Below are 27742 nucleotides of genomic sequence, written 5' to 3'. Positions count from 1 at the left end.
TGCTCAACAATTGCAGCTTACTGCTGAGAAACCCAACAAAAACCACATCATATTACAACAAAACATGAAAGAAGACATTAAAGTAATCCAAAAATGGGCATTTGACAATCTAAAAGACGTTTTCTACTGACAAGTTTGAAGTTGCCCACACATTTATCAGCAAGTGCTATCTAGTGTTTAGGATTTCTGTCGCGAGCCCAGACCGTAGATCATGCAGCTCTGAGTGGAGAGCAGGCCTGGTTACAGCTAAAAGTCCCATAGGGGCAGAGCTTCAAGCCCACTACTGAGTTAAAGATCCACAATGCAAGGCTCTGATGGTTTTTTGAATATTGCAGGAAAAAATGAACAAGGCAAAATGTGGTCTGGGGGCAGAGCGGGAGGATCACATTTCTTTAAAAGCACTCAAATGTTGTTTCAACTCCTGCTTAATTTCCTGAGGGCCCATTTTTTTTCTTTCTGTTTTAGGTTGTGGAGTCCAGATTTGCATATGCTCCATGCCTCCTGTTCTGATTGGCTGGGTCCTCCCCTGCTTGTATCATCACAGATCCAAACTTCCTCAGTGTTCTCCTAACTTTACTTTGTAGCTACAAGCTGATGAACCGAGAGGCTGGGAGCCAGCAGCTGTGTGAGTGAGTAATGCAGTAAGCTATGAGTGTATGTATGTGTAAGAGAGGGAGGCAAGAGTTATAGTTATAGGGTTTGTAATTTGGTTCTCTGACTCAACTTAAGGGTTGTAAGGTTGTTGGTATTTAAAGGATGTAGGGTTATCTTTAATTTCATTTGAATTCTGTTTGGTTAGGAAATACATTCGATTGTTTCATTGATAGATTTAGCTGTAATTGTTGGTATATTTTGTGCTGATATTCAGAGCTCTGTAAAAGTGTAAGAATATGGGTGGATGAGCAGTTTGATTCATGATTTTTACTGATAAAAACATAATTCTATGTTTTGTTGATTTATAACTCAGATATTGAACTATCAACATTTTACTGTAGCAGGCTATATTCAAAGGAGATATTTTCTATCAAAAGGTTTAACTTTTTTTCATCAGTCATCAGTATTTAAATTGAAGAAGATCATTTTAGAGTAGGGGCAAAGAATTACACCACCTTATCTCAGTAGTTTATAGTGGGTGTTAGACATGCCCTTTTAAATGCTGGACAGGACAGTAATATCTCACACAGTCATGCTGCTGGCTCTACTGCTGGTTCTGTGTCTTGCTTCTGGGGCCCAGTGTTCAGACCCGGCCCCATTAACTGTTATGTACAGAGTCTGGGAGGAGCAGCCTGTGGGCACCAGGGTCGGCCATCTGGTCGATGACCTGCGTCAGAGAGGCGAGACAGAGGCATTGGAGGATTTCCAGGTCGTGGAGCATGGTCAAGCCCTGCCTTTCTCCATCGGAGCGAGCGACGGAACTCTCTCCACTCTGGGACAGCTGGACCGGGAGGAGCTGTGTCGAGGCTCGGACCTGTGTGAGTTGGCCTTCAGTGTCCTCTACAGGAAAGGTGGTGCTATCCACTTTCTGAGGGTGCGGGTGGAGGTGATGGACCTGAATGACCACAGCCCCACCTTTCCCAGTGGCAAGCAGGAATTGGAGATCTCTGAGACGGCTACGTTGAGGATGCGGATTCCCCTGGACCGAGCCGTGGACCCGGATGCCGGCCCCAATGGACTGCAGACCTACTCACTGTCCGTTAACCAGCACTTTGCCCTGGATGTAAGGAGCACTGCGGATGGGCCAAAGCAAGCAGAGCTGGTGGTGATAAAGGAGCTGGACAGGGAGGTGCAGTCCTCCTTCGAGTTGACTCTGGTGGCCTGGGACAAGGGGAACCCTCCCAGGTCGGGCAGTACTCTGGTCAGAGTCAAAGTCTTGGACTCTAATGATAACAGCCCCATGTTTGAGGATGGCACCCCCACCGTGGAACTAACTGAGGACACAGCCCGTGGGACTATCGTCATCAACCTCAAGGCCACGGACCCTGATCAAGGGGCCAATGGGGAGGTTGAGTACTCTCTAAGCAAACATGCTCCACCTGAGGTGCAGAGGCTTTTCAGTGTCCACCCCCAGAGTGGGGCGGTGACCTTAAAAGGCGAACTGGACTATGAGGACAAACACTCTTATGAGGTGGACATCCAGGCTCGGGATCTTGGGCCCAACGCCATCCCCTCTCACTGTAAACTACACGTCAAGCTGAGGGACGTCAATGATAATGCACCAAGGATCCACGTAACTTGGACTCCTCCTGATTCCCCAGTGGCAACTGTTTTAGAGGGTGCACCGGAGGACACGTTCCTTGCACTGGTGATGGTCTCTGATGCAGACTCCGGGGACAATGGGAATGTGCACGCCCACATCTGGCACGGATCAGGCCACTTCCGCCTCAAGAAAATCCATGGCGACAACTACATGATCGTAACCAATGGCACCCTGGATCGCGAAAAGGTCATGGAGTATAACCTCACGTTACTTGCCCAGGATTACGGTGACCCTCCACTGTCATGTGTTAGATACCTAGTTGTCCATGTGTTGGACGAGAATGACAATGCCCCTGTGTTCTCCAAGTCCCACTACAGGGCTTCCTTCAAGGAGAACAATGCCGTAGGCCTACAGGTCCTCAAGGTAGAAGCTAATGATGTGGACATTGAGCTCAGCGGCAGGGTGTCCTACTCCATCCGAGAGTCCAATGAACTGGGAACTCCCACGGCGTCTTTTGCCATCCACCCTATCAGTGGAGTAGTCAGCGCCCAGCAGTCATTGGACTATGAGGAGTCTCCCACCTACTCCTTCATCGTGGAGGCCATAGACCATGGGCATCCACCCCTCACCAGCACTGCCACGGTACTCATCGAGATCCAGGATGTCAATGACAACTACCCCGTCATCAAGGAGCCAATGCCAAAGAAAGGCATAGCCTTTGTGAGCGTCCCTGTCAACGCAGAGAAGGGGGAGATGGTGACAGAGCTAGGGGATGGTGCTGAAGAAGGCTCCACCTATCCTCCGATCGATCGCTCTGCACAAAATGGACTTTCAGGATTCCTGGCCACTACCATCAAGGCCAATGATCTAGACTCTGGCCTCAATGGAAGACTCAGCTACATGATCACAGATGGAAACCCCACAGGACTGTTCAGACTCGACGACACTACCGGACATCTGTATGTTAACACGACCAATGCGACAGAGCTCATTGGGAAGACTTTCAAAGTGGATATCGCTGTATCGGACAAGGGCTCTCCAAGGCTAGTGACAAAGGTCACTTTGGAGGTGACTTTCGTCAACTTGCGGGACCATCTGAAGAACTCAGCCCCTGGTAACCGTGGCCATCTGAGTTTCACCATGATGATGGCCATATGCCTTGGGGCCAGCTGCCTACTGCTTCTCCTGGCTGTTGCCCTGGTGACCACCTTCTGTCGACCCACGAAACGAGATAACCATGCCTACAACTGCAGGATGGCTGAGTCCACCTACACGCGTCACCCTCGCCGTCCACAGAAGAACATCAGGAAGACGGACATCCAGCTGGTGCCAGTCCTGAGGGGACGAAGGGAGGAACCTCCGGAAGACGAGGATGAAGCCCAGCCCCTCTCTCCTATGCCCCTGGTGGTTGAAGAGCAGCACACCGAAAGGCAATACAGCATAGCCACCTCCATGCACCCAACAGTCCACTCCCAGGCCTACCCTGATGGGGGCGCAACGCTGCCAGTCTCCCATACCAGAACCCTCAGGAAACCTGGGAGCATCGAGCTGGACGGCAGTCTCCCGCGAACCCCCACCACTCCTTACCGAACCCTGCGCAAGGCAAGAAACCCTTCGTTGTCCTCCTCACTCTCTCAGACCAGCACCCTGAAGAGACATGGGAACTCTGAGATCCAGGCTAGGCCTGACGTTGAAGAGCCAGAACCATCCTCCCCAGTGTCCCAGGTAGCAACACTTAGAAGGTCCAAGAACACAGACACCAGAGGTGGACATGATGCTGAAGACCACAGACGGATGCTGAGGAACTTAGTCCGTCTCTCCATGGCTGCCTTCGGAGACAACTCCATCGAGCTGTCTGCTGCCTCTCCAGAAGTACAGGTAATAAACATTTTAGTTATAAATACTACAAACATGAATGCACATTTGATATATATCATGCAATGCATTACCTTGATTTCCATCATTCTCATGTTAGATGATACCGTATATACATCTAACTAATAACAGACTTTTGTTTTGTAAATAGGCCTTCTTTTTTTTCACTTAAAGAATTACTGTAAGTAATTAAGTGTAACCTACAGGAATATGAATGTAATGTCCTGAGAGCAAATATTTTTCTCCCTCTGTTCCTCTCTGCTATTTTGGCCTGGTGTTTAGCTTACATATAGGAAGCCTGAGGGGACAGCTGACAAATGATGCTGGAGCCAAAGCATTGAGTTTATTCAGGTGCTCATGTGTCAGCCACTGTAATCCTGTCTACTTCTGTGCCCCCGAGCAATCTCTCCTTTTACTCAATATCACATAACAGATTCATACAGGGGAGGAAAAATGCCAGGAAGAATCAGTAGACCACTCTTATTCTCTAAGGGGGAAGCCCAGCCAAAGTAAGCTCTGATATGTCTGTAGTGTAAGGTAATACTGCTTTGACATGTAAGGACCTCGAGTCGTCAGTTACAAATGGCCCAAATTGCTATTTCTGAGCTCACTTTAAGCAAAGAAAAACAGCAACTGTAAAGGTCTGGTTTCCAACTACTCCAGAAGTGCTATGCTAGTCAAACGATGCATCCTCATTGAGGGAGAATTCATGCAGTCGACAATGCCAAACACCCAATGGGCTTAGAACATAGAGTCTGGCAAGGTCTGAAGGCCTCATGTGAATTCCATTTTAACAGCAGGAAGAGGCCTGATTCTTGACCCACCTTTCCTGTACCCCCGCCCGCTCGCCCGCCTGCCCGCTCGCCCCACTTGGCACTTTGGCTTTAGAGTCCCCCCGTCCTCCACCTCCACACGTTCATATTTCGGAGGTTCATCCTGGAAGGAAACGGGTCAGAGAAGAATAGTCCTTTATGTAAAAGCACTTTCCTGTCCACCCTCGACCCTCTGTGTGCAACACATACATGTGCCTACACACACACACACACACACACACACACACACACACACACACACACACACACACACACACACACACACACACACACACACACACACACACACACACACACACACACACACACACACACACACACACACACACTTCCCTCTCTTCACATCACAAAGCCTGTTTCCTCTCTGAGCTTGGGGCCACAGTTAGCAGCACATCCGGTCCTATAAAAAAGATGCCAGCACAAACCGTTCCAATTGTCTAATTGAATGACACCCATTCCCTCTCCCACAGAAAGTCGCCTTTCTTTCACATGTTGCAACAGTTAAACCAACATATACCATGAACATAGATAAACAATGAGAACCACAGTACTTCATGGTATTTACATGCTGTTCAATTTAGTAGATTAAAAACTCTGACGTTTGTCGGCATTGCCTTTGTCAGGGAGTTAAACGATATCCCATACAGTTGGTATAAAACTGTCCAAACAGCCTCAATACACTACATTCCCCAAGCACTAGTTTGTTATTCTGACTTCTGTGTTATAATATCAGTAGCTGGTTTCCATCCAATTAGTGACATATTTTCATGCGGATGTTCTCAAATCGGAGAATTTCCTCACTAGAGGTGCGTTTACATCAAACTGACTTTTTGCGAATAAAATGCTGTGCGTGATGATGAAGGGCACATTTTTTTTATTTTTTTTTATTTCACCTTTATTTAACCAGGTAGGCTAGTTGAGAACAAGTTCTCATTTGCAACTGCGACCTGGCCAAGATAAAGCATAGCAGTGTGAGCAGACAACAAAGAGTTACACATGGAGTAAACAATTAACAAGTCAATAACACAGTAGAAACCAAAGGGGGAGTCTATATACAATGTGTGCAAAAGGCATGAGGAGGTAGGCAAATAATTACAATTTTGCAGATTAACACTGGAGTGATGAATGATCAGATGGTCATGTACAGGTAGAGATATTGGTGTGCAAAAGAGCAGAAAAGTAAATAAATAAAAACAGTATGGGGATGAGGTAGGTGAAAAAGGGTGGGCTATTTACCAATAGACTATGTACAGCTGCAGCGATCGGTTAGCTGCTCAGATAGCTGATGTTTGAAGTTGGTGAGGGAGATAAAAGTCTCCAACTTCAGCGATTTTTGCAATTCGTTCCAGTCACAGGCAGCAGAGTACTGGAACGAAAGGCGGCCAAATGAGGTGTTGGCTTTAGGGATGATCAGTGAGATACACCTGCTGGAGCGCGTGCTACGGATGGGTGTTGCCATCGTGACCAGTGAGCTGAGATAAGGCGGAGCTTTACCTAGCATGGACTTGTAGATGACCTGGAGCCAGTGGGTCTGGCGACGAATATGTAGCGAGGGCCAGCCGACTAGAGCGTACAAGTCGCAGTGGTGGGTGGTATAAGGTGCTTTAGTGACGAAACGGATGGCACTGTGATAGACTGCATCCAGTTTGCTGAGTAGAGTGTTGGAAGCCATTTTGTAGATGACATCGCCGAAGTCGAGGATCGGTAGGATAGTCAGTTTTACTAGGGTAAGCTTGGCAGCGTGAGTGAAGGAGGCTTTGTTGCGGAATAGAAAGCCGACTCTTGATTTGATTTTCGATTGGAGATGTTTGATATGAGTCTGGAAGGAGAGTTTGCAGTCTAGCCAGACACCTAGGTACTTATAGACGTCCACATATTCTAGGTCGGAACCATCCAGGGTGGTGATGCTAGTCGGGCATGCGGGTGCAGGCAGCGACCGGTTGAAAAGCATGCATTTGGTTTTACTAGCGTTTAAGAGCAGTTGGAGGCCACGGAAGGAGTGTTGTATGGCATTGAAGCTTGTTTGGAGGTTAGATAGCACAGTGTCCAAAGACGGGCCGAAGGTATATAGAATGGTGTCGTCTGCGTAGAGGTGGATCAGGGAATCGCCCGCAGCAAGAGCAACATCATTGATATACACAGAGAAAAGAGTCGGCCCGAGAATTGAACCCTGTGGCACCCCCATAGAGACTGCCAGAGGACCAGACAGCATGCCCTCCGATTTGACGCACTGAACTCTGTCTGCAAAGTAATTGGTGAACCAGGCAAGGCAGTCATCCGAAAAACCGAGGCTCCTGAGTCTGCCGATAAGAATATGGTGATTGACAGAGTCGAAAGCCTTGGCAAGGTCGATGAAGACGGCTGCACAGTACTGTCTTTTATCGATGGCGGTTATGATATCGTTGAGTACCTTGAGTGTGGCTGAGGTGCACCCATGACCGGCTCGGAAACCAGATTGCACAGCGGAGAAGGTGCGGTGGGATTCGAGATGGTCAGTGACCTGTTTGTTGACTTGGCTTTCGAAGACCTTAGATAGGCAGGGCAGGATGGATATAGGTCTGTAACAGTTTGGGTCCAGGGTGTCTCCCACTTTGAAGAGGGGGATGACTGCGGCAGCTTTCCAATCCTTGGGGATCTCAGACGATATGAAAGAGAGGTTGAACAGGCTGGTAATAGGGGTTGCGACAATGGTGGCAGATAGTTTCAGAAATAGAGGGTCCAGATTGTCAAGCCCAGCTGATTTGTACGGGTCCAGGTTTTGCAGCTCTTTCAGAACATCTGCTATCTGGATTTGGTTAAAGGAGAACCTGGAGAGGCTTGGGCGAGGAGCTGCGGGGGGGGCGGAGCTGTTGGCCGAGGTTGAAGTAGCCAGGCGGAAGGCATGGCCAGCCGTTGAGAAATGCTTATTGAAGTTTTCGATAATCATGGATTTATCAGTGGTGACCGTGTTACCTAGCCTCAGTGCAGTGGGCAGCTGGGAGGAGGTGCTCTTGTTCTCCATGGACTTCACGGTGTCCCAGAACTTTTTGGAGTTGGAGCTACAGGATGCAAACTTCTGCCTGAAGAAGCTGGCCTTAGCATTCCTGACTGACTGCGTGTATTGGTTCCGGACTTCCCTGAACAGTTGCATATCACGGGGACTATTCGGGGACTACATAAAAAACACTTTTGGGCTTAAGTTTCCATGTACCGAATAAAAAGTTCTATGTGTTTCCAATCAATTGTTATCTTTGTCGATGATTTTGGCACAAAAAGTATTTGATAAAGAGCAAATGTGCCCACTCTGGTCTTGGCACCAACAGCTTGCAGATAGGCTACAGTGCAGACGGTACATGATGCGATTATGGATAAGAGCGAGATCATTTTTATTACTAAATTAGCAGCCAAGCACCGATTCCAAAGCTTTTCCATTGTAATTGTTGCATATTTCGTTTTACAGACACAAAAGTATCGCACCATGTCCAACAAACAAAATGTCTATCAACATTTATGAAATTGTACCGACACTTAGTCTTTCCATCACACCTGTCGTGTTATTTTTTTTTCATAAGGCATGACTTAACATAAAAAGGTTGGCTGGAAACATGGTTACTGTCTACTAACCCCTCTCTCCTCCTGCCAATTTACAGCAGATCTCCCAGCTCCTCTCCCTGCTCCACCAGGGCCAGCTGCAGCCGAGACCCAACTTCCGAGGCAACAAGTACTCCCATCGCGCTGGCAGGTGAGTACATTACCTCTTTATTTTTTTCATTTTCTTCCCTTTTTCTTTTAATTATCTCTCCTTTGTTTCAGAGCCATTTGGCTGTTGATCACTACTACCGCTACATGCATCGTTTATGTGAGATTTTCATTATGTCTTTTTTCACAAAATGTTGACTTATCTCAAAAGCGTATATATTTACAACATTATGTTTTTTATTTATATGTATCTTTTATATGTACAAGTCATCCCATTAAGATGTTTTTCTCTGCTCGAAGGCACCTTATAAATAATTATAGTTTCAAATGCTCCTATGAATATAACTAGGCAATAGAGCTCAGGTTTGTGTCTGATAAACCGGAAGACCACCTCTGCCCTCAGTCTGCCAGTAACAGGAAGAGTGTCTCATAACCTAGGTGGTCTGCCAGTCAGTCAATGTGTCAGGGGGCATGTTAGAGCATGACTCACTGCCCTGACTCATGCCTATAGGGCAGGAACCAGCACATCCAATGACCACAATGTTATTATCATCTGTAGTGAGAGGTTTATATGGTCGTGAGAGGTTTATATCTGGTTTGGCTTCTTAGCTAACACGAGGAATGAAGAGTATGTCATAGTGTTTTCTTTCATTGAGATCATCTTAAAACAAGACACAGGCACAATGCAGACTTTTCTCCTCTACTTGGGTATCTGTTTTTATTGTCATCATGACACATAAAAACATGTTGACCCCCCCCCCCACTGAGAGGTGGCATTAGTCTACCTGATTGGGTGAGACTTCCTGTCTCTGGCCTGATTGGCCTAGCTATCTCCCTTGGGTCCAGGTCTGTCTGGCTCTGACTGGCTCAGATAACGTCTCTGACAGGGAGCATGTTCTGTTATCAGTCTATACCTCAAGTCTCTGGTATTTTATCATTAAACACTAAAACACCTAGAAGTACAGTGCATTTGGAGGGTATTCAGACCGCTTGACTTTTTCCACATTTTGTTACATTACAGCCTTATTTTAAAATCGTTTTTTTGCCCTCATCAATCTACACACGATACCCCATAATGACAAACCAAAAACAGTTTTTTTTTTTAAACGTAAATATCACATTTACAAAAGTATTCAGACCCTTTACTCAATACTTTGTTGAAGCACCTTTGGCAGTGATTACAGCCTTAAGTATTTTTGGATATGACGCTACAAGCTTGGAACACCTGTATTTGGGTAGTTTCTTCTATTCTTCTCTGCAGATCCTCTCAATCTCTGTCAGGTTGGATGGGGAGCGTCACTGCACAGATATTTTCAGGTCTCTCCAGAGATGTTTGATTGGGTTCAAGTCCGGGCTCTGGCTGGGCAACTCAAGGACAATCAGAGACTTGTCCCAAGGCCACTCTTGCATTGTCTTGGCTGTGTGCTTAGAGTCGCCCCAGTCTGAGGTCCTGAGCACTCTGGAGCAGGTTTTCATCAAGGATCTGTCAGTACTATGCTCCATTCATCATTCCCTCGATCCTGACTAGTCTCCCAGTCCTTGCCGCTGAAAAACATCCCCACAGCATGATGTTGCCATCACGATGCTTCACCGTAGGGATGTTTCCAGGTTTCCTCTAGATCTGACACTTGGCATTCAAGCCAGAGTTCAATCTTGGTTTCAACAGACCAGAGAATCTTGTTTCTCATGGTCTGAGAGTCTTTAGGAGCCTTTTGGAAAACTCCAAGCGGGCTGTCATGTGCCTTTTACTTATGAGTGGCTTCAATCTGGCCACCTGATTGGTGGAGTACTGCAACCTTATTAAATTGTAAAAAAAAAAAAATGCTTCTTAGCAAAGTGCAATTTCTCAAGCAATATTTTTGCTAGGACTGCCTGGGAGGAGAGAGGTTTGGAACTACCTTTCTTATTGGTCTATTAACTAACAAGACAGGCCCAAACTCCATCCCACCAAAACAGGCAGAAACTTTGGGCAGTCTTTATTAACAGCTCTTACACTGAAAGGGCATTATCATAATTTTCAGAGTATTGTTCCAACCTCTTGTTGTGGCAATATATATAAAACACAGGAAAATGAAGGTTTTGACTGCACTGGTCCTTTAAACTTTTATATTGAGCTCAGATCAGCATATTTCCAGAATGAAATCAACTTTCTCCCATCCAAATTTGAGAAAATTGAACAGGACAGTCATAATGATGGTTCCACAAGATGGCTGACGTTGGTTCTAAAATGTCCTCCCTCACTGTCCCTGACACTCCCCTGTCTGCTTCCCTGAAGGACCGGCGTTCAGGACACTGATTGTCAGAGCACCAAGGACAGTGGCCATGGCGAGAGTGAAGCCGGAGACATGGACTGGGACACGGGCCGAGACTCCCCTGTCAACCTGCTACTGGAGGAGGACCTTAACACCCTGCTCAACAACCCTGGTAAGAACCGTTTTTATTTTTCAATGAAACCTTTATTTTACTAGGTTGTCCCATAGACATCAGAATACCCTTTCACCACTAAAGAGAACATATACTATTTTATAGTCAACAAACAACAATAACATTGAAGAAAACTTAAAACAAATAATGGTCAAAACTAACAAAGAGAAAATACATTTACTTGCATTCCTAGCTCTCTGTGGGGCTTCATTCTGTTCTGACAATTCATAGCTGACTTAAATGACTAACAATGTTTTCACTCAGCCGTAAAGATTCACATTGGGATATACTGTATGTGAAACAGTAGTCAGCGCAGCGCTCTGTACGGTCGAACAGACTAATTATGTTCACATTCTATAGTCCCAACATACACAGTAAATATATGTGTGGAGTTCCTTCCAGGTATTGTTCAGGTCATTGTCTCGTTCTGACTAGGGGCCCTGTCTTTGTTCTTTTCAAATCAAAGACACACCCCTTAGTTTTTCTCACTTAAGACCTCCGGGCAAATACAGGGATTTCTATCTTTCGGTTGATCTTCAGTGAGAGCAATATAAAGTCTATGTTGGTACAGTAATCTCACACAGGGGTGTTACAAAGACCTGCGTGTGTGTCTGTGTGTAATCCTTGAGTCACCCGTACCCAAAGGCAAAGGGGTCCTCCATTATCCGTAAGTCACACTATATTTGTGAGACACGCGAATGGTGAGAAGCTCAGGCTCTTTGAGGATTCCTGACTATGTTTAAGCCGCCTGTTTCTCAGATGTTTTGTCTTCTCACCTGGAGAGTCGTTCTTTCTTGTATTTTGCTATGGTAGTCCCATTTTCTAAGCTGTATAGAGCAACCAGACAGACACACCCCGTCACCACCACCCACTCTTCCCTGAGGCAGTGAACAGATAGTCTCACCTCTGACATCATGTTTCAAATCCAATTTGTTTGCCACATGCTTCGTAAACAACAAGGTGTAGTGAAATGCTTACATACGGGGCCCTTCCCAACGATGCAGAGAGAAAGAAAATTGAGAAACTAAGAAAAGTAAAACACATAATAATATAAGTAAAAATAGATACACAATAAGTAAGGATAACTTGGCTGTATACACGGGTTACCAGTACCGAGCCGATGTGCAGGGGTACGAGGGAATTTAGGTCAACTGCTACCTACATGTACAAATTACCTTGACTAACCTGTACCCCAGCACATTGACTCGGTACTGGTACCCCCTGTATATAGCCTCGTTATTGTTATGTCATTTTCTTGTGTTACTTTTAGATTTTATTGATTCAATTTTTTTTTAACTTTAGTTTATTTAGTCAACATTTTCTTAACTCTATATCTTGAACTGCATTGCAGGTTAATGACTTGTAAATAAGCATCTCACATTCAGGTCTACACCTGTTGTATTCGGTCTGTCTGACAAATAAAATTGGATAGAGTGACAGATAGTAAACAGTAGCAGAAGAGTATGTGATAAGTCAAAAAAAATGTAGTGCAAAAGTGGTCTATACAGAGTGTCCGGGTAGCTGTTTTGTTAAATATTTAACTAACTATTTAGCAGTCTTATGGCTTGCGGGTAGAAGCTGTTCAGGGTCCTGTTAGTTCCAAACTTGGTTCATCGGTACCGCTTGCCGTGCGGTAACAGAGAGAACAGTCCATGAATTGTATGGCTGAAGTCTTTGGCAATTTTTCACCTGGTATAGAGGTACTGGATGGCAGGGAGCTCGCCACCAGTGATGTACAGAGCCCTCCGAATTACCTTCTGTAGCACCTTGCGGTCGGCTGCCAAGCAGTTTCCATACCAAGCAGTGATGCAGCTAGTCAAGATGCTCTCAATGGTGCAGCTGTAGAACCTTCTGAGAATCTGAGGGCCTATGCCAAATATTTTCAGCCTCCTGAGGGAGAAGAGTCATTGTCGTGCCTCTTCACAACTAGTGATGTCGACACAGAGGAACTTGAAGCTTTCGGCCCGCTCCACTACAGCCACGTCAATGTGAATGGAGGCGTGGAGGCGTGCTCCATTTTCTGTAGTCAACACTTGTTTTTTTTCGATCAGTTCCTTTGTCTTGCAGACATTGAGGGAGAGGTTGTTTTCCTGGTTTTCCTGGCACCACAATGCCAGGTCTCTGACCTCCTCCTCTCATTGTTGTTGGTGATCAGGCCTAGCACCGTTGTGTCTTCAGAAAACTTTAAAATGGTGTTGGAGTCGTGCGCATCTATGCAGTCGTGGGAGGAACAGGGAGTACAGAAGTACAGATTTGCCAAATGGAGGGCGAGTGAGAGCTTTGTATGCATCTGTGTGAGTGGAATAAAGGTGATCTAGAGTTTTTTTCACCTCTAGTTGTATAGATGACATTCTGATAGAAATGAGGTAAGACTGATTTCAGTTTCCCTGCATTAAATTCACCGGCCACTAGGAGCGCCTCCTCTGGATGAGCATTTACAGCTCATTGAGTGCGGTCTTAGTGCCAGCATCTCCAACTTCTTAATCATAGCCTCAATTTTGTCCCGCATATTGAATATAGTTGCGCAGAGTCCCTGTAATCCTAGATTCAGGTCATTCAGGTGAGAAAAAGCATCACCCAGATAGGCCAGTCCTGTGAGAAACTCATCATCATGCAAGACAAGTGAAAATCATGGTCAGTAAAGAAAACTTTAAGCTCGTCTCTCAATTCAATACTTTGCCACTTGATAACCAGCACACTTCTGTATGTTGTTAAAGCGTTACATGGTCGCTGCCTTTATCATTGCGTAGTGCAGAAAATACACAAGAGTTCAGGGGCCTTGCTTTAACAAAGTTAACCATGTTCACTGTAGTGCCCAAAATGTCTTTCAAGCTGTCAGGCATTCCCTTGGCAGAAAGAGCCTCTCAGTGGAGGCTGCAGTGTACCCAAGTGGCGTCAGGAGCAACTGCTTGCATGTCATGGCTTTTGCACCATCACTAAAGATACCAACACATCTTGACCACCAAAGTCCATTTGATGTCACAAAGCTGTCCAATACTTTAAAAATGTAATCTCCTGTTGTCCTGGTTTTCCAGTGGTTTGCAGAAGAGAATGTCTTTCTTAATTGACCACCCATAAACATAATGGACATATACCAGGAGCTGTGCCAGGCCCGACACGTCTGTTGACTCATCCAGCTGTAACACATAGAATTCACTGGCTTGTATGCGAAGCAGTAATTGTTTCAAAATCTTCTGCCATGCCACTGATGCGTCGTGAAACAGTGTTGTTTGATGAAGACACTGTCTGTATAGTTTTTTGGGGCTTTTTCCCCCAGCATTTTCCCAGCCATATCCGTGGCAGCAGGAAGAATGAAGTCCTCCACAATAGTATGGGGCTTGCCTGTCCTAGCCACTCGGTAGCTCACCATATAAGACGCTTCTAGCCCCTTCTTATTAATGGTATCTGTTGCTTTTATACATCTTACTACTTGAAAGTTGTCTTAATTCTCGCAAAAGAATAATAGGCATGTTCAAATAAGCTTGTTTTGTTTCTAAATGTCTGCGCAAGAGTGAAAGTTTCATTGAGTTGTGAGATAGTACTTTTGCACATATAACACACTGTGGCTGAGGAAAGGCACTACTCCCAATATAAGTGAACCTCAAATCAATCTAGTTCCCATCAGATTCACAACTGTCAGTGTCCATGCTAGCTAGGCTAACAACAAATGTATAATTACTGATGCTAGCGTTGGATGTGCTCATGGAAGCAGACCAACTTGTGTCATCAACAGGTGCAGGTGTAGTACTGCTGGTAGTAACAGTACTACCAGTAGAGCTAGTGTGTGTCTCTATGGACGCGGGCCTTACTTTCTTTTTGACCATTTAGCCATTTTAGAGCAAACCGGAATGAGCAGCAGCTATGTTTGGCTACATACGGACAATTAATGAAATTCCTGCTAGAGAAAAACGGTTAATGTGATTGAATGTTAATTATTCGACTAGGCTTCCTGTATTTGACATTGTGTTGTTATTTCGCTGAACACAAGATGGTTTAATTTTATTTTTGTATGTTATCCGTGTCGTCGTTCAGCCACGACTCAGTGAAACATAAGATATTCCAATTTTCAATGTCCCATTGGTAGGATATTTGTGATCGTAGCTAGTCTATTTTGTTATCCAATGATTGTACGTTGGCTAATAGGACTGATGGTAAAGGCAGATTGCCCACCTGCCGTCAGATCCTTACAAGGCACCCCGAAGAACGTCCCCAATATCTCTGTCTCTTCTTCATGTGAATGACAAGATTTGGGCCTTGTCGGGTGTCTGAAGTAAATCCTTCACGTCTGACTCGTTAAAGAACAAATCTGTGTCCAGTACGAGGTGAGTAGTCGCTGTCCTGATATCCAAAAGCTCTTTTTGAGCATAAGCGACGGTAGGAGAAACATTATGTACAAAAGAAGTTTACAAATAAGGTGAAAAAACACAACATAGCACAATTGGTTAGGAGTCTGTAAAACGGCAGCCTTCTCCTCCGGTGCCATTCTTCTTAGAAGATTTCTATGGGCACAAGCACTGTTCATATCACAATCTGTTCACACCCCTCTTGTTGGTGGAGAGAATTTAGAATTCTTTGTAAAAGCTTATTTCCTGCAATTCTACACATTTTGTCATGGGGCGCAAAGAACATTTAGCCGTTTTAAAGCATATTTTCTTGCAATTCTATACATGTTGCTATGTCTAATGTGTATTCATGTGATATTTGAGTGACAAAAAAATGACAACTATATCTATGGGCTAAAAAACCTCAATAAAAAAACGTTAGCTGACATGGGCTTGTTGATCTGGACATTTCTGACAAGTTATAAATAGCTCTCTAATGTATGCAATGACCCACGACCCAAAAAAACTGATGACGCACGACCCAATTTCCAAATTGCACCTCGTGCATTCTACTATTACAACTTTCAAGAGTACATTTAAAGCCAGACTGAGTTCCTTAAAAACTCAGTCCGACCCCCGCACCCACCCCCCCACCCCTGCCGACCCCTCACGCACCCCACCATTTGGGAACCACTGCTGTAGCGTACTGTTCAGATAGGTTAACTCACGTGTCCAACTCATTCCACGGAGCGCCGAGTGTCTGCGTGTTTTCTCTCCTCACATGTACTTAATTGATGAAATATGGTCATTAATTAGTAAGGAATTCCCCTCGCCTGGCTGTCTATTGACTGAAATCTGGAGACTGACTGTAGGTCTGTAACACGTGTCAAACTCATTCCACGGAAGGCAGAGTGTCTGCTGGTTTTCGCTCCACCCTTGTTCTTAACTGATGAATTAAGGTCACTAATTAGTAAAGCACTTCCCTCACCTGGTTATCTAGGTCTTAATTGAAAGGGAAAACCCACGGATGCTAGGCCCTCCATAAAATTTGACATTTAACATTAACTCCTACAGAACTAAGCATTTCTTGCAGTAAAATGAGTCACCAAATGTAGGCAACATTTTGACTCAGGAACAGGAGTGGAGAAATATAATTTCTTTCTTGCAGCATCTTGAATGTGAATGCGCAGTTAGATACCATCTGTAGAGTTGCTGTCTTTATCAGCATCATAAAAGCTGATCGTATTTCAGCTACATGACATTATGCTGGTGAGCATGGGTTTATTTTGTGTTCTAGGACAACATATAATGACAAAAGAGAAGCTGCATGTTTCTAACTATAGACAAGTTGACTAACACAGGGTTTCCCAAACTCGGTCCTGGGTCCCCCCTTGGGTGCATGTTTTGGTTTTTGCCCTAGCACTACACAGCTGATTCAAATAAACAACTCATCATCAAACCCTGGACTAACAAATAGCCTACCAAAACGTCGGAAATTATAAGCAGAAACATATCTAAATAAGGCAACAACGAAAAAACTTTCCACAGTTTCTGACTGCATTTTCTAAATTAGGGGGTTAGGGTTGGATGCAGGCCTCAGATTTTCACTTTATCCTTTATCACATATAGTCGAGTCAGGCGGTTGTGGAAGGGTTATGACCGGTTGTGGATGGGTTATGACCGGTTGTGGATGGGTTATGACCGGTCGTGGATGGGTTATGACCGGTTGTGGATGGGTTATGACCGGTTGTGGATGGGTTATGACCGGTTGTGGATGGGTTATGACCGGTTGTGGATGGGTTATGACCGGCTGTGGATGGGTTATGACCGGTTGTGGATGGGTTCTGACCGGTTGTGGATGGGTTATGACCGGTTGTGGATGGGTTATGACCGGTTGTGGATGGGTTATGACCGGTTGTGGATGGGTTATGACCGGTTGTGGATGGGTTATGACTGGTTGTGGATGGGTTATGACCGGTTGTGGATAGGCTATGTTGTGTCTTTGCTATCATTAAATTAAGACTTTTAGTTTTTATCAAAGATTCTCTGTAATTATTATTACGCGATTAAACTGATTAATCATGTAACTGTAATTAACTAGGAAGTCGGGGCACCAAGGAAAATATTCAGATTACAAAGTTATAATTTTCCTAATATAACATTTCAGATATTTTCATATCTGATCAATAGTCTTCTGATTAATGAATTCTTCTTTACCTCACGTTAGTCTCATTCCAAACGTTGAAAATTGTTGGTTATCTGCACGAACCCAGTCTTCACTATGAGTCATCCATACATCAATTGTCTTAAATCATTTATTTATTAACTAACTAAACAATCACAGAAGTGCACACACAAACAAACAAAGTAAATATGGTAACAAGAAATGATAGGAGAATGTGCCCTAGTGGGCAAACCGGCATGGCTTGTTAGACAAAAGGGGAGTGGGGGTCAGCTGAGAAGTCACTACAGCTGAGAATGTCCAGTCTCTTGACAACAAGGTTGATGAAATCCGAGCAAGGGTAGCATTCCAGAGGGACATCAGAGACTGTAACGTTCTTTGCTTCACGGAAACGTGGCTCACCGGAGAGACGCTATCCGAAGTGGTGCAGGATTTTAACAAGGCTAATCTGAAAACAAGACTCCCTAAATTTTAGCAGCATATCGATTGCACAACCAGGGGTGGAAAGACCTTGGATCATTGTTACTCTAACTTCCGCGACGCATATAAGGCCCTGCCCCGCCCCCCTTTCGGAAAAGCTGACCACGACTCCATTTTGTTGATCCCTGCCTACAGACAGAAACTAAAACAAGAGGCTCCCACGCTGAGGTCTGTCCAACGCTGGTCCGACCAAGCTGACTCCACACTCCAAGACTGCTTCCATCACGTGGACTGGGAGATGTTTCGTATTGCGTCAGATAACAAGATTGACGAATACGCTGATTCGGTGTGCGAGTTCATTAGAACGTGCGTTGAAGATGTCGTTCCCATAGCAACGATTAAAACATTCCCTAACCAGAAACCGTGGATTGATGGCAGCATTCGTGTGAAACTGAAAGCGCGAACCACTGCTTTTAATCAGGGCAAGGTGTCTGGTAACATGACCGAATACAAACAGTGCAGCTATTCACTCCGCAAGGCTATCAAACAAGCTAAGCGCCAGTACAGAGACAAAGTAGAATCTCAATTCAACGGCTCAGACACAAGAGGCATGTGGCAGGGTCTACAGTCAATCACGGACTACAGGAAGAAATCCAGCCCAGTCACGGACCAGGATGTCTTGCTCCCAGGCAGACTAAATAACTTTTTTGCCCGCTTTGAGGACAATACTGTGCCACTGACACGGCCTGCAACGAAAACATGCGGTCTCTCCTTCACTGCAGCCGAGGTGAGTAAGACATTTAAACGTGTTAACCCTCGCAAGGCTGCAGGCCCAGACGGCATCCCCAGCCGCGCCCTCAGAGCATGCGCAGACCAGCTGGCCGGTGTGTTTACGGACATATTCAATCAATCCCTATACCAGTCTGCTGTTCCCACATGCTTCAAGAGGGCCACCATTGTTCCTGTTCCCAAGAAAGCTAAGGTAACTGAGCTAAACGACTACCGCCCCGTAGCACTCACATCCGTCATCATGAAGTGCTTTGAGAGACTAGTCAAGGACCATATCACCTCCACCCTACCTGACACCCTAGACCCACTCCAATTTGCTTACCGCCCAAATAGGTCCACAGACGATGCAATCTCAACCACACTGCACACTGCCCTAACCCATCTGGACAAGAGGAATACCTATGTGAGAATGCTGTTCATCGACTACAGCTCGGCATTCAACACCATAGTACCCTCCAAGCTCGTCATCAAGCTCGAGACCCTGGGTCTCGACCCCGCCCTGTGCAACTGGGTACTGGACTTCCTGACGGGCCGCCCCCAGGTGGTGAGGGTAGGCAACAACATCTCCTCCCCGCTGATCCTCAACACTGGGGCCCCACAAGGGTGCGTTCTGAGCCCTCTCCTGTACTCCCTGTTTACCCACGACTGCGTGGCCACGCACGCCTCCAACTCAATCATCAAGTTTGCGGACGACACAACAGGGAGGAGGTGAGGGCCCTCGGAGTGTGGTGTCAGGAAAATAACCTCACACTCAACGTCAACAAAACTAAGGAGATGATTGTGGACTTCAGGAAACAGCAGAGGGAACACCCCCCTATCCACATCGATGGAACAGTAGTGGAGAGGGTAGCAAGTTTTAAGTTCCTTGGCATACACATCACAGACAAACTGAATTGGTCCACTCACACAGACAGCATCATGAAGAAGGCGCAGCAGCGCCTCTTCAACCTCAGGAGGCTGAAGAAATTCGGCTTGTCACCAAAAGCACTCACAAACTTCTACAGATGCACAATCGAGAGCATCCTGGTGGGCTGTATCACCGCCTGGTATGGCAACTGCACCGCCCTCAACCGTAAGGCTCTCCAGAGGGTAGTGAGGTCTGCACAACGCATCACCGGGGGCAAACTACCTGCCCTCCAGGACACCTACACCACCCGATGCTACAGGAAGGCCATAAAGATCATCAAGGACATCAACCACCCGAGCCACTGCCTGTTCACCCCGCTGTCATCCAGAAGGCGAGGTCAGTACAGGTGCATCAAAGCTGGGACCGAGAGACTGAAAAACAGCTTCTATCTCAAGGCCATCAGACTGTTAAACAGCCACCACTAACATTGAGTGGCTGCTGCCAACACACTGTCAATGACACAGACTCAACTCCAGCCACTTTAATAATGGGAATTGATGGGAATTGATGGGAAATGATGTAAATATATCACTAGCCACTTTAAACAATGCTACCTTATATAATGTTACTTACCCTACATTATTCATCTCATATGCAAACGTATATACTGTACTCTATATCATCGACTGCATCCTTATGTAATACATGTATCACTAGCCACTTTAACTATGCCACTTTGTTTACATACTCATCTCATATGTTATACTGTACTCGATATCATCTACTGTATCTTGCCTATGCTGCTCTGTACCATCACTCTTTCATATATCCTTATGTACATATTCCTTATCCCCTTACACTGTGTATAAGACAGTAGTTTTTTTGGAATTGTTAGTTATATTACTTGTTCGTTATTACTGCATTGTCGGAACTAGAAGCACAAGCATTTCGCTACACTCGCATTAACATCTGCTAACCATGTGTATGTGACAAATAAAATTTGATTTGATTTGATTTGATTTGAGTTAATAATTATAACAATAACAATTGAAATGCTAATCCTTTGCACATGAACGCTCACTCATTCGGGAACAATTGCAATCAATATATATATTTACGCTCAGTGTGTCGTCGGGGTCTCTGTTGAAAAGTTTGTTTCTGTTGGAGAGTTTCTCCGCCCTCTCTGACGTGGTTAGAATGGATAGTTCAGAGTGACATTCATTCATGTCGTTATGGATAGATGTTTCGGTGGTTGTCGGTCTTCGCGTTCAATGATACCGAATTCCTAGCTGCAGACTAGTAATTAATATCAAAGACCGGTTGTAGATGGGATATGACAGGTTGTGGATGGTTTATGACCGGTTGTGGATGGGTTATGACCGGTTGTGGATGGGTTATGACCAGTTGTGGATGGGTTATGACCGGTTGTGGATGGGTTATGACCGGTTGTGGATAGGTTATGACCGGTTGTGGATGGTTATTAGCATATTATGTGCGGGTGAACAAACAACTGAACCATGCACCACTAGTGTGTAGATCAGTGTGTTTTCAGCACCCCTTGTTCAGAATGTGGCCTCACAATCTCTATCTGTCCTTGAGCTTTGCTATTTTCTTTCAAATCTGCATTATTTTGTTTGGTAGCCATATCACCTATTAAAGGGACAGTTCACTTGAACATCTAAATTGAAACTATAGTCTTAGAGAGGATAGAAGATGAATCACATATCATATTGAGTTGTCAGATTTACTAAACCGATGATTATGATCATTATTAAAGCTGAGCTGACTTTAAATAGATTTGTAGATCTAACGCTTGGCGGTATGCTTTAAACTGCTTCCATATTTGCGGGTGTTTGGTTGTGGTTGTAGTCGATCTACCACAGAATGGATGTTCTCCACATCAAACCTGTTTGTGTGATGTGGTGTGTGGGGGTTCCTCTGGTTCCAATAAGAGGGTAATTGTTTTCTGAGGATTTAGGGGTTCCCTGCTGGTGGGTCCAGTCTAATTAAGTTTGCAAGGGGGCGAGCCATGGATCACGGAAGATAGAGAGAAGAAGGGAGTGGGAGAGGGAAATGAGATGTAGAGTGGGGGGTGTAGAGAGAGAGGGATGAGGTACAGAGTGGAGGGTGTAGATATAGGGGGAGGAGGTATAGAGTGGGGGGGTGTAGAGAGAGGGGATATAGAGAGAGTGGGGGTGTAGAGAGAGGGGATATAGAGAGAGTGGGGGGTGTAGAGAGAGGGGATATAGAGAGACTGGGGGGTGTAGAGGGGATATAGAGAGAGTGGGGGGTGTAGAGAGAGGGGAAGAGAGAGAGTGGGGGGTGTAGAGAGAGGGGATATAGAGAGAGTGGGGGGTGTAGAGAGAGAGGATATAGAGAGAGTGGGGGGTGTAGAGAGAGAGGATATAGAGAGAGTGGGGGGTGTAGAGAGAGGGGGAGAGCGAGATAAGGAGAGGGAGAAGAGTTTGCAGACAACTTTGATGGGGGCCACAAAAAATCACAAGGGGCCTTAGTGGCTCGCGGGTCTGCGTACCCACATTCATACCCACACAAGCAGTCAGAGTAGGCATTAGCCTTTTGGGGACCAAAGAAAAAATTTTGCTAAATCTTCTCTCCTTCCCATGGAAAAATGTGTATAATTGCAGCAAACTTGCTTTAAAACTGCAACATTTTCTCTGCGCCCCATGGCAAAATGTGTATAATTGCAGAATTTTAATTTTCTGAATACATTTTATTGCTTTATACACATTTTGCCATGGGGCGTAGAGAAAATGTTACAGTTTTAAAGCAAGTTTGCTGCAATTATACACATTTTGTCATAGGGTGGAGAGAAACGTTTGTAGTTTTTAATATGATATTTGAGTGAGAGTGACTAACAAAATCAATCGGGGTCCCACGTCAGTAATTCAACCATGACTACTACAACTTTAGATAGCTGATATGGGCTCATTGAGTGATTGTCAGTGTAACGGATGTGAAACGGCTAGCTTAGTTAGCGGTGGTGCGCGCTAAATAGCGTTTCAATCGGTGACTTCACCTGCTCTGAGACCTTGAAGTAGTAGTTCCCCTTGCTCTGCAAGGGGCGATGGGTAACGATGCTTCGTGGGTGACTGTTGTTGATGTGTGCAGAGGGTCCCTGGTTTGCGCCCGGATATGGGCGAGGGGACGGTCTAAAGTTATACTGTTACATCAGTGACTGACAAGAGAAAAACTGCTGATGTACAACCACATTTCAAAATTGCACCCTGTGTATTCTACTATTCTAACTCTCAGACCCAAGTGAGTTCCATTTGTTTTTTGGGAAATTGATCCGCGGGCCTAGTACCCCACCCCTGAATTAGACAGTAAGAGGGACAGAGAAACAGAGAGAGAGGGGATGGAGGGGGGGGACAGAGGTGTTTGCAGAGAAAGCAGCCAGACAAGGAAGCAGCATTTTATTGAACCCAGGCAGTTAGCTTGTGAGTTAATCTCTCTCTCTCTGATGTGGTCTGCTGTGGGGCTAAGACTGCCTCCCCAGCCTCCGTGTCAAAGTCAAGCAGTCGCAACAGACCATGTACAAGGGCCAGCCTGCCCCTTTAGTTACTGGCAGTTTATATGCATGCTGGCAATGTTAGCAACGCTCTCTTCTGAGGTCTCCGGGAGACGACAGACATGAAAGATGGCCTTAGAAGTAATGGTGGTTGACTGGTTCAGGGCCACTTCGTTTGATTACCTGTGTGTGTGGTTCAACAACTCAAGAGTTAACCTCCCCCCCTCCACAAATATGGAGCTTCCTCTCTTTCATTCAAAAACCCCCACATACATGGAGCTCAGTCTTTGAACATTCCAAACAAATACTGCAGAGGATAACTATCTTACAGGGATTTGGGGCGAAACATGATATGCGTCTGAACGTCATGTGGGATTTGTGTAGGTTGCTCTTCACTGATGTGTAGGGTAAACACAGCTGGATAAGGATTTGTGTAGGTTGCTCTTCACTGATGTGTAGGGTAAACACAGCGGGATAAGGATTTGTGTAGGTTGCTCTTCACTGATGTGTAGGGTATACACAGCTGGATAAGGATTTGTGTAGGTTGCTCTTCACTGATGTGTAGGGTATACACAGCGGGATAAGGATTTGTGTAGGTTGCTCTTCACTGATGTGTAGGGTAAACACAGCGGGATAAGGATTTGTGTAGGTTGCTCTTCACTGATGTGTAGGGTATACACAGCTGGATAAGGATTTGTGTAGGTTGCTCTTCATTGATGTGTAGGGTAAACACAGCGGGATAAGGATTTGTGTATGTTGCTCTTCACTGATGTGTAGGGTAAACACAGCGGGATAAGGATTTGTGTAGGTTGCTCTTCACTGATGTGTAGGGTAAACACAGCGGGATAAGGATTTGTGTAGGTTGCTCTTCACTGATGTGTAGGGTATACACAGCGGGATAAGGATTTGTGTAGGTTGCTCTTCACTGATGTGTAGGGTAAACACAGCGGGATAAGGATTTGTTTAGTTTATGGATTGAGATTTAAGTCAAGGTCTGTCAGTGTCACAGTGGGGGGAGAGAGTATGAGTGTCTGCGTGTGTGTGTTTGAGAGAGGGAATTAGGGTGTGTGTACTGTATGTATGTGTGTGGGGAGAGATGCTAGCTGCTGGGGTCGTTCAGGAACTTCTCTGCAAGTGTGTGTGTTGCTGAGTGTGTGTGCACCAGGTCTGGTTGTGATTTAATGAGGACCACAGGGTGAGTGATCAACAACAGGCGCTTTTTCTAGGCCATGAGCCTAATCAGATTGAAGTGAGGAAAATCAGGTTAAAGAGTTGGGGAGGCCAAAACAAGAGGAGTCATTCTGGTGTTTTTTATATTTTTTATTCCTGGGGTTGTAACCTGTAGCATGTTGCTTGTGTTTTGTCATTTAAAAATGTCTCTCGATAGTCTCTATCCATTTAGTTGAAATGTGGTATTTTTTAAACATGCCATTTAAATGTCAATTATCAGTTATACTATAACTAACACCCCCCCCCCCCCCCCCCCCCCCCAAAAAAAAAATTGATAAGTTGGTCAAGATAATCAGGCATGGACATCCCCATAATGCCTGGAATGCTTAACTCTAGAGATTGGCTTAGTTTTAAGTGGATTTTCACCCATTCTGAGTCTGTTCATGCTCATTATGTGTAAAACCACTTGGCCACTTTACTTGAGTATAACTCAGGATATAGCCAGGAGATGACAGGAAATGCCAGATAAATATACTCCTCCTGTGATTTCCTCCATCCTGCCACCCCCCCCCCCCCCAAAGGAAATTGTTTTTGAGCAAGATTGGACTTTTACCTCCATAAGCTTATTTTTTATTAACTTATTTTTCTCTTTGTTGTCTTTAACATACCAGATAATCATTCTCCCATCTTCAGATTTCATTTAATGTTGTTTTCACAGGAGGAAAGGCATTTTCTCAGGCGCAAACAACAACACTGGCCAACAACAACAAATACTATAACAAAGGACACCCATGTGGTGCTTTGTGTCACATCCAGCGGTGTATTTCTGTAGAGCTGTTGCTCTGTCTTATATACATGTTGTTAAACTGTTAGTTTTATACTTTATCGACATGTTCTCATCTCTTTCCTTGTCTCTTATCAGATGACGTCTTTGCTGACATAGAGGACCCTGCATGGATGGCCCGCCTCTCCCTCCCCCTCACTGCAGACTACCACAAGAACATTTTTGTCCCCAACGGGCCACCGTCCTCCGACACCCATTGCTCCCCAGACACCCTTGACGACTCCTCCTTCTCCACCTTCGGCAAGACGCCGGAGAAGGATGGCCCGCTGGGCGGGGCCTTGCTCTCCGAGGTCAACACCTTGTTTAACATGCTCCTGACCCAGAAGGGCGACTCCCAGTCACGCCCCTCGCCAGATGTGCTCTACAGATTGTCTGCCGCCTACCGGCGCTCGCTGGGGCTGGACGGAGCTGCCAATGCGCCACGGAACTCTGGGAACCCCGAAAAGACGTCCCCTCTGGCTCATTGCTCGGCCCAATTCCCTTAGGCCTTGTCTTAACATGGTTACGTCATGGAATTCAGTTTAAAAGAAGTTGCTGGAAAAAAGACAGTCTCTACAAGCCAGAATGTTGAATACAATGATATTCAAACGTACGTTGCCGGTTGTCTGTGCTGTTGGTCCTTTTGGCGGTAGGAAGTGTAGATAGGGTATCCACAGGAAAGTGTTGTTTACACAGCTTTTTGCCACGCTGGTAGTTTCTGTCACTTGTATTTTCCATCTCCTCATGCATTTCAAGTGATGCACAATATGTCAACATTAGCCGAATGTAACTGAATGTTGTTGACCAAAGCGCATTACTTCAAAAGCAGCTTGAAGTGCTTGTGAAATTTGCCAGCTGATTACGTGGGACAACGTTTGGTCTGTGGCATTTTTGACATATTGTGCATGTCGCTTGCGGATTTCGTCAGCATTGAAAATACAAACCAACATACAGACCAACGTCCTTAAAGTTGGGTTAATAACACTACTCTGTGGATATTTTGTCTCAGATGACCTCCTACATCAGGACAAAATCAGCAGACAACAGGTAAATTACATTCACATGAAGTTTATTCAACAGTCTGACTTGTGATGTGACTGTTCACAAAAAGGGAGCCTACATGTTAGAGACGAGAGTCGTCCACTCTTGGATTCGTAGAGGCTATCTTAGACCCAACTCCTGGTTTGAAAACAGTTGCATCAACTTCATTTGATTGGTTCCTGTGTGTTTGGGCTATTTAGAATGTCCAGTATGTTCTTACAATCCCCCCAAACCGGTGACTGTGTTTTCCTTTTTGCTGTGGTTGCAAAAATGACTGAACTGCTCAAGTTTACAACAGCAACCTCTTCTCCTAACATATCCCCATTAGGAGATGTCAATTACACTATTAGCCCCAGACAGACTGCTTCCCTGTCTGGAACAAGCCAAGGCCAGAAAAGGGAGCGGAGTTAACCTAAGGTCTTTGTTCAGTGCTGGAACACGGTCAATGCACTATACAGTACTCCCTACATAGCACAGAGTGCACATTTAACTTGGGATAAATGTTACACAAGTAAACTGTTTCCCTCATGTGGCACATTCTCCCCTGTATCATTCTGATGAACTCTCTCTCTCTGGTCAGAAGTGTTTATCAGTGGGAGCAACAACACGGTGCTATTCTTTGTTAACGTTGTCCATGGTATGAATGGCTGAGTTTAGCAACCCAAGCAAAGAGTCCAAGAAGGAAATGGCTCTTTGTCTTTTCTTAAGAGAAAACACTAGCGAAACTAAGTCCTGTTCCTGAGGATGTCTGCCGCCATTTCCTTCACCTCCATTTTGAGAAATGTCTCCATTGTTGATTACTATTTGTATTTACTCAAGTAAATTCCTTAGCTACTGAAAAATGTCATATTCACAGAGGTAAATATGCTGTTTATTGAGGTCTGTGTAAGAAAACATAAACAGGATTTGGTTTGAGATATTTGAATGGCTGTAAAAGTGTTACAAATGTACTTTTTTGACAAAAGGTGTAATTTGTAACTTTGCTTGGGAGAATATGGCATTTTTTTGGCCATAAATCAAACCAGCAGCACTTTGTACATAATATTTTCTAAAACATTTAAATAAAATTATTTGAAAACAGCATCATGCTCATTTCATCATACAAATTCCACAATGTTGAGGATTTTGACTTTTGTTTTGAATGTTGCGAAATTTGATTTTCTTTGGGTGAGAACATGGAGACTCACTGCAAAAGAACATCTCTAGGAAAAACCTTTGTAAGACAACGACCTCTGGTGCTTTTCCCATGTAATTTTTGTATATTGACTCGTGATGAACACTCTTTACATTTGCGCAATACGGATTGAATAGAGTCCTCAGACTAGACATGACAACACAAGTATGCCAGTACCAGATGCTTCTCCTCTCTGTCCAGTCATTAATAATCTGGGATTTTGACCAATTAGATTGGCTCTGAAAAAGATCTGATGTGATTGGTCAGAAGACCAATTAATTGCAAAAATAAAATAATTGGGCAGCCTTTGAAAGCTCTGCCCAAATGGTCTAATCAGTCAAACAGGACCCAGCTGTGTTTTGAGGGCGGGACAAAATGTGAATGGTTGATTGAAAGCTAAATGGGAAGAGATTGCAGTGACAGGTGAGAGTAAAACAA

The 27742-nt window shown here is 45.0% G+C and overlaps 1 protein-coding gene across 1 annotated transcript; it reads left to right on the top strand.

Annotated features, from left to right (window-relative positions):
* Nucleotides 1–563: 563 nt before the first annotated feature.
* LOC109864819 (protocadherin-12) lies at nucleotides 564–27211 on the top strand. Its single transcript, XM_020452789.2, has 4 exons — nucleotides 564–4075; nucleotides 8535–8626; nucleotides 10859–11007; nucleotides 25189–27211. Exons 1-4 carry the CDS (start codon nucleotides 1154–1156, stop codon nucleotides 25593–25595), a joined length of 3570 nt encoding a protein of 1189 aa, XP_020308378.1. The 5' UTR covers nucleotides 564–1153; the 3' UTR covers nucleotides 25596–27211.
* The last annotated feature ends 531 nt before the right edge of the window (nucleotides 27212–27742 follow it).

The sequence above is a fragment of the Oncorhynchus kisutch genome, linkage group LG19 (genome assembly GCF_002021735.2).
Source record: "Oncorhynchus kisutch isolate 150728-3 linkage group LG19, Okis_V2, whole genome shotgun sequence".
NCBI classification, from domain to species: Eukaryota; Metazoa; Chordata; class Actinopteri; order Salmoniformes; family Salmonidae; genus Oncorhynchus; species Oncorhynchus kisutch.
Note: the sequence above shows the minus strand (reverse complement) of the source record. Positions and strands in the feature narration are given on the sequence as shown.

Coding starts and splice junctions, on each gene's coding strand:
- LOC109864819 (XM_020452789.2), top strand. CDS start 1,154: ATGCTGGACAGGACAGTAATATCTCACACAGTCATGCTGCTGGCTCTA. Junction 8,627..10,858: donor TACTCCCATCGCGCTGGCAG/GTGAGTACATTA, acceptor GCTTCCCTGAAG/GACCGGCGTTCAGGACACTG. Junction 11,008..25,188: donor CACCCTGCTCAACAACCCTG/GTAAGAACCGTT, acceptor GTCTCTTATCAG/ATGACGTCTTTGCTGACATA.